This window comes from Elephantulus edwardii, unplaced genomic scaffold (genome assembly GCF_000299155.1).
Source record: "Elephantulus edwardii isolate Elephantulus edwardi_28Jun2011 unplaced genomic scaffold, EleEdw1.0 scaffold00021, whole genome shotgun sequence".
Classification (NCBI taxonomy): Eukaryota; Metazoa; Chordata; class Mammalia; order Macroscelidea; family Macroscelididae; genus Elephantulus; species Elephantulus edwardii.
In genome coordinates, this window is record NW_006399771.1 from 13306229 (window position 1) to 13314018 (window position 7790).

A 7790-nucleotide genomic window follows, 5' to 3' on the forward strand; every position below is an offset into this window, starting at 1 on the left:
TTAGGACTGATAGGCCAAACATGATCTTAGTTGAAAATTGAAAATATCTATATTTTTTTAAATGAGCTGATGCTGAAGATAATGGCCATAGAACCATTATGGTGAGAGTCATTTCCACAATATAACCAAACATGTGTGAAGGAGCATCAAGAGAAAGAGAAGTGAAGGAGAAGATCATCAAAGTCAATGCCACAACACTTCCAAGGGATATAATAAGAATGTATAAAAGACTTGAAGACAGGATTACTGGCACCCAGCATCCACTTCCTAAACAACAGGTCTCCAGAGACCCTATGAACTTTTTAAAATGTAAATAGTTTTAGAGGGGCTTCAGGCCTTTTGTTCATAGGGTCGCTATGAGTCACTCGAAGGCAATCAACAACAATAACTGTTTTCTAAGAGGAACAGATTTGTGAAAAGCAACTGGCAAAGACAGAAAGACAGTAAAAATATTCACCACTCTTAATTGCTCTTGTTAGATGCTGTCATGTCGTTTGCGATAACTCATAGCAACCCTATGTATAACAGCCCTATATCCTGCTCTATCCTATGCCAACTTTATTGTCTCTAACACATCTACCCTCATTATGTCACTGAATCAAGCCATCTCATTGAGGGTCTTCCTGTCTTATGCTGTCCCTCCACCCTTCCAAGCATGATGTCCCTCTCCAAGGACTGGTCCCTCATTGCAACATGCCCAAAGTATGTCAGATGAAGCCTCAGAATCCTTGTCTCTAAGGAGCAGCTGTGTTTCACCCTCTCCAGGATAAAACTGTTTGTTCTCCTAGCAGTCCATGGTAAATTCAGTACTCTTCTCCAGCACCACAGCTCAAAGACGTCAATTCTCTTTTTATTATCCCTAGTCATTGCCCAGCTTTCTAACACATAGCAAGTAATTGTAAAAATTATGGCCTGGATCAGGTACACATTAGACTCCAGATTAACATCATTGCTCTTCAATACTCTGGAGATGTTCCTGACAGCAGATTCCTAATGCAATTCATCTCTTGATTTTCTGGCTGCTGGTACCCAGAATGTTTATTGTGGAGCCAAGCAAACTAAAACTGTTAACAATCCCTATCTCTTCACCATCTATCATGATGCTGCCAACTGGCCCAGTGGTGAGAATCTTTGTTTTCTTGATACTGAGCTTCAATCTACAATTTTTTTCATTTCTTTCTTTTAATTATATGAGTCACTCTACTTTTATTAGTCTTTAGATTATTAGGAGAAAAATCAAAGCTTTTTTTTAGAGTCAAAATCAAAGGTTTTTAATTCCTTTAAAATGTGTATAATAAAAAAGGTTACTGAGCATAATTCCATTAAGTAGAAAGAAATAAGAATGAGCAATGAAGAGAGAATTCAGGAGATAATAGAAAAAGTTCTGAGAGTAAGATTCTAGAGGAGACATGAGACTGAAAGAAAAATGAACAGCTGAATTAGGAAGACAATGACTTCCTTGAGAAAGGAGGTATATGATTGTGTGGGTGTGTATCAATAGATCAGTAAATTTGATTTGAAGGTGAGAAAATCTACTTTTGATATAATTAAAATAATCTAAAATCATCACATCAAATATGTTGTTGTTGTTGTTGTTATGTGCTGTCGAGTCGCTTGCGACTCATAGCGACCCTCTGTACAACAGCCCTAAACTCCGCTCTGTCCTGTGCCAATCGCACTGTCTCTGACACTCCCATCCCAATTATCCCAGTCACTGAATCAATCCACCTCATAGAGGGCCTTCCTCTCCTGCACTGTCCCTCCACCCTCCCAAGCATGATGACCTTCTCCAAGGACCTGTCTCTCCTCACAACATGTCCAAAGTATGTTAGATGGAGCCTCAGTGTACAACAGAACATCAAATATAGATAATGGAAATGACTGATTAGAGTTGTTAGTTTTGAGTGCCATCAAGTCAAAAGCAACCCATAGTTGTCCCTCCAGTGCGTTCTCAGAAGCAATTAAAGGCATGGGGGAAACTGCCCATTTTTCTCCCTTGGAGCAGCTGGTGGATTCAAATCACACGCCTTCAGGATTGCAGGGCAGTTTCTTATGACTAGGCCACCAGAGCTCTGATTAGATTTAGAGTGAGCAATTTTTTATAGAAAATTTATAGAGTTAGCAAAGAATTCATAGATTATAGGGAAGCTAAGACAGTAAATTTATAGCTAAAAAAGTAGAATTATTCAGAAATTAGCACATGAGGTAAACAAAGAGTGAGATCTTCTTAGAGTTTGAGAATCATCCTGGTAGCTGAGTCACAATGACATGGCTGAGCAAGAAACTGTGTTTGTTAAAATGCTTCTGTTTCACTCTGGACAGCCAGAACCCTGGAGACTGAGGGGATAATGCAGCGGGGAGATGAAATGAAAAGGTGCTAAAATTGTAGAGAAGGCATATTATATTTCAAAGTTTTATAATTTATAACCTCAGGATTAAAATCTGTGGATTAATTAGGTAATGTAGATTTCCAAAGTGGAGAGGTGTCAAGAGATGTCTCTCAGGTATACAATCTGGATGTGGCAAAAGAAATCAATGTTATTGTCTTCTCTTTGGATAGAATGAGAGAAAGAGCAGATTCAATTAGAAAGATTTCCAAGAAAGTAGTACTAATGGCAGGGAAAAAATCAGGTTGCCACGACTTTGGAGAAGGTAAAAAAAATAAAAAAAAGATGAAGATTATGACATAGACTGTAGAATTTCATGAAGACTGAGAACTATTTTCTTTGTAGAATGGAGCTCACTCACCTGAGCACTTGTGGTCAAATAGTATGAAAGAAAGACTGGTGTGAATAAAAGAGAAACTAACGAAAGTCACTCTTACCTAGAGGGAAGAATCTAGAATTCCATACAAACAATTAAGGGGAAAAAATGTCCTGAAACATTTATTTGGTCATTCCTTATCTTAAATTATAACAAAGTATAATTCAATAAGTTAGGGGGTTCCATAGTGAAAGAGAGTCATGCAAATATAAGTAGATTTTAGCTTTGTTTCCTCCTACTGATATTGTAGGAAGGAGCCAACAAACTACATACTGGTACCAGGTTATAATGATAAAGTATGCCTTGCCTTTTTCAACGTGTGTTTTATATGTTTAGGGTAAATGTATAAAAAGGGGCCCTTGCTGCTGCAATGGTTAAGAACTTGACAATTACCTGAAATATTGGTGGTTCAAGTCTGCCAGATTCTCTAAAAGAGAAAGTTATGCAGTCTCCTTCTGAAGAGATTTATAATTTAAGGAGCCTTGATGGTGCAGTAGTTAACATGATCATTTATCTGTCACCCAAAGCACAGAAATTTGAACCCACTAGCAGTTCTGCAGGAAAAAAAGATGTGACAGTCCATTTCCATAAAGATGTATGGTTTTGCTGTAAGGTCTATGGGGCCGTTCCACTCTGCCCTCTAGGGTCTCTGTGACTAACAATCAACTTGAATGGAGTGACTTTGTGGGTATAAAGAATGCAAATAGTACTGGGAAATGTATGGCATAACTTAACAAATAGTTCATGTTTCACATTAGACTTACCTGCTTCAGGTAGTGTGCTGACATTGCATATGCTCTCATTGCCTTCACCTGCTGAAGTTGCAGCTCTCACTTTGAAGACGTAGGAGGTATTGGCAAGAAGTTTCATGAAAGTATAAAAGTGATCTTGAGGAGGGATTTTTGTAGAATTCCTTTCCATTGTTATCAAGTAATGAGTGATTATTCCATTTGCTTTTTGGGGTGGCTCCCACTTCACTACCACTGACTGCCAGCTAGTTGCCATGCACTGCACCTTCTGCACAACATCTGGAACTGAAGAAATAGATACCCAAAGTTAAAGGGTACACATATTAGTAGTACACATTTTGGTAGATAAATGAAATGACTCAATTATGTCACTGCCAGATAGAATCATGTTAAGACAAAGACAGAATAAGCATTGAATATATCAAGATTTCAAGATGTCCTAAAAAAGTTTTTTTTTAAAGGCGCACTCAAATAATTATTGGTCCATTTTCTATTCTATCTTTCTAAATCCTTAAAACATTGACTCGGTAACCAAACGTTTTCCTTGACCCAAGTAATTATCATATCTTCAAATTCCCAAAACACCTATATGGCCTTGATCTTGGGCAAGGGACTGCTGCTTTCTCCTGTTTCCCTAATTAGAAAGAAGCAGACTTAGAAATACTTTTTTAAGGAAACTTTTCATGCAAACCTTAGCTATAAGTGCCTTCTCATGGTGGTACATGTAGATTCAACAGCACTGAGAAACATAATAAATCCCAAAGGCACATGTTTCAAATCCACCAGCTGCTCTGTGGGAGAAGGATGGGCAATCTCTTTGCATTTGATCCTACTGGAGGGTGAGCTATGGGTCGGTTCTCACTCCATGGTACTCAATAACAATAATTTAAGATAATTTCTTTGGAGAAATTTAGAGATTTTCTCCTTAGTAGCTTTCTAGAGGTCATCTTTGAGGAGGTTTAAGGAATCTCAGTTTCACTAGGCTGTTTCAGAATTTTCTTAGAAGTAATCCAGTTTCTTGGGTAATATGTAATATATTTATAAGAAAAAAACCCAAAAAACAAAAATAAAATAAATCCTGACCATCAAAGTTATTACATGGTGAAGAGTTTGGATATTTTAATTTAAATGACTGATTACCTAATATCTTCTTAAGTGTAGCCTTGTATTATGGTGTTTCTTAATACACTAAAAATATATGGATAGAAAAAAGAGTATTTAATCAATTTGTAGATGTAATGCTAAGTAGTAAAATGAAATTATGTGTTACCATTGTACAAAATATTGTGACTTGAAGAACTTTTAACTAATATTTTCCCTGTCTACAATTCTCTCCCTTGGCCTATACTTATATTTTACCAATCATTCTTCCTGTGGGATAAAAGCATCAGGATGAAGCTTAACAGTTATGATACATGTGAATTTGAAATTAAAGCAAGGAAAATTTCTTGGTTGATCAAGGACTCTAACAATGTATTCCTAATTACTAAATTATTTCCCTTTAAAAAAAAATAAACCCTACATTAATCATTCAAATTCTCAAACTCCTTGCTGTCAAGGAGAAATAGATTTACAGCTAACCCTCCAGTGGATGTCCATGGCTATAAATCACCCAGGAGGAGATTGCCCATCATTCTTCCTCGGAGTGACTGGTGAATTCAAACTGCCAGTGAGGCATGGCTTTCAGGCTGCAGCAAAATTCCCTACAGACAAGGCCACCAGTGCTCCCCGATAGCAATGGTTTCATAAAATAAGTTGAAAGACATAATTGATAACTTGCTTATGTTCAGTTCCTTAATGTAAATTTAGTATTTTACTTTGTAATGTGACCAGAATGTTTGTGAACATTCATTTCATTGACTCTATAAACCTCAAAATAAGGAAATAACCAAGTATTTACACAACCTTCAAGGTGAAAAAGTTTGTCTTTATTTGTAGCATAACTTTGTTTTACTTGTAGAAAATATTAGTTTACATAGCACTTTTTATAAGACTAATCTTGCCTTTTATTAACTATATTTTTCAATGACTTCTTTTTAATTAGGTGGTGGTGGTTGTTACATGACGTTGAGTCAAGCATAACTCCTATCGATCCTACAATCAACAAATCTGAACCCTGTCCTATCCTGTGCCATCCTTCAAACCTCTGACACATGCAAGCCTGTTGCTGCTCATCTGTGCTATGCAGTTCCTTCATATGTGTCCACTCTTTCTTTAATGGAGCTCAGACATTGAGGTTTTAACTCAGCTCTTCATTCATTTCCCCTGTAACTTGCCTAAACTATGATTTCTTTATAAAATGGTGGTCATTGTAAAAGGATATTGATTATTTAATATTTCTAACATTCTAGAATGTGTTCTACACAGACATTTTAAGTTCTTTTTCATAAAATAGCTATTGCTAATGTGTGTCCTTTTTCAGTAAATGGAGATAGGTCTTAGAGGAGTCATGCAACTTAGTCAAGGTTATACTTGTTAAAGCATGAAGGTCAGAATCAAATAGGATACTGTGACTTCATACCCTCCTATTTTGTTTACTATAAATACTGTTTTCTTAACTTGAATTTATAGGAATGCTTTGGGAACAATGTCTCATATCTATAAATTGATATGAAAATGAAAACTTTAGCAGTGATTGAGCACTCCTCAGAAGCAAAGATGATGAGATTTTATCTCACTTATTTTGAGAATGTTGTCAGATAGGGTCAATCTTTGACAAAAGACATAATGCTTGGATAAATGAGAGTCAGTGATGGAAAAGAGGCTTTTAAAGGAGATTTACTGACACAGTGAATACGGCAATGGGCTTGAGCACAGCAGAGACTGTGAGGACAGCACAGGACAGGCAAGGTTTCATTCTATTGTATATGAGGTCAAGACGAGTTTGAGTTAATGCATCAGCCCCCAATAACAACTCTCCAATCTGAGCTAAGAGATTCATTTAAACAATAGAAAGTGAGCCCAATGCTATTTTCAAGATGTGACTAAGACAGGCTCTTGCACTTACCCAACACTTGCTGACCACAATAATGAAGACAGGATTGTTTTTACGATATATCATAGTTGGACTAAGAAAAAGTACCCATATAAGCTGCCAAGAACTGTTTAATAAACAAAAATTATTCAGCTTTCACACAAATGTGCAGGTTCATGACATGATGGGAGAAGGGATTCTAATTAGTAGCACTTAATAATACCGTAATTAATTGCAAAAGAATAATTAATTAAAAACTCCCATTGCCACTGAATTGGAACCAATTCATAGCTGACCATCCTGCATGTTGTGGAAAGTTTTCAATCACATGGGAAGAGATGGGAAATCCTTCTCTGGGAGTCACTGGTGTTTCAAACAATCAATGTTTCTCCTTTAGGTTAGCAGTGAAGTTCCCAACGGACTATCTTCCATAGCTCAGTCTACATATCACAAAGGAGACTATTAAAAAATCAGAAGTGACTACTGTTCTCATTTATCACACAACTTTTTAAGGTAAAATATACAGATTGTCTCTTAAAAAATACTCTGTTAAAAGTTACAGCTGTTTCTGATGGCACTAAGAATTAAGTAATTTTCAGAGATAACTTATTTTAAAAATTGTATTTTCTTACATGTGTTACAGTTCAAAGAAAAAATTCATGTATAAAAACATATAAATGAAGATGTGTGTATACATATATATGTGGGTATATACACACACACATTTATATATCTATATATGTGTGTGTATGTATATATATAAAATTCTAGAGAGCAGGATCTATTCAACCTACTCTTAAAATATTGAAATTTACTTTTTATTCAGTATACTACTAAATAGTGATCTTTTGTCACATAAATTGAGAAAGGGAAGAAAAGAGTGTTAAATATTAAAACGAAACATTTGTTGGCTCAAGTAAACTGTGTCTAACCTGATTCTTGAGTTGTAAATTTGACTGTATTACTAAACTGATTGCCATTTCCCACTTTGGTAAAGGCAGTTATGCTGATGGAATAAGTGCTGACTGGTTCCAGTCCAACAAGTTTAGCTTCAGTTTCAAAACCTGAAATATTCTAAAAAAACAGAGAAAGATTCTTATATTGCATCATCAAAATATTGTATTTGGAAGAAATACTCAAATATGCCAAAGTTTCCCTTGTGTTTATCATGCAATGTAATAGCACATCACTTTAAATGAAAATAGAACCAACATTAAATATTTATTTTATGTCATGAGGTGTGCTAAGCTTTGACTCAGAAGTTAACCAACTATCCTCTGTTCTGAAAACTGTTAAGACTGACA

General features: G+C 35.8%; 1 protein-coding gene across 1 annotated transcript in view; it reads right to left on the bottom strand.

The window, feature by feature from the left end:
- Positions 1-7790, bottom strand: part of PTPRQ (protein tyrosine phosphatase, receptor type, Q) — a 415982-nt gene that overhangs the window by 233886 nt on the left and 174306 nt on the right. Inside the window, exons 24-25 of the mRNA XM_006882544.1 lie at positions 7419-7560; positions 3528-3797 (exon numbers count right to left, since the gene is read on the bottom strand). Coding sequence (XP_006882606.1) covers positions 3528-3797; positions 7419-7560 — 412 coding nt within the window. The remainder of the gene's footprint in view (positions 1-3527; positions 3798-7418; positions 7561-7790) is intronic.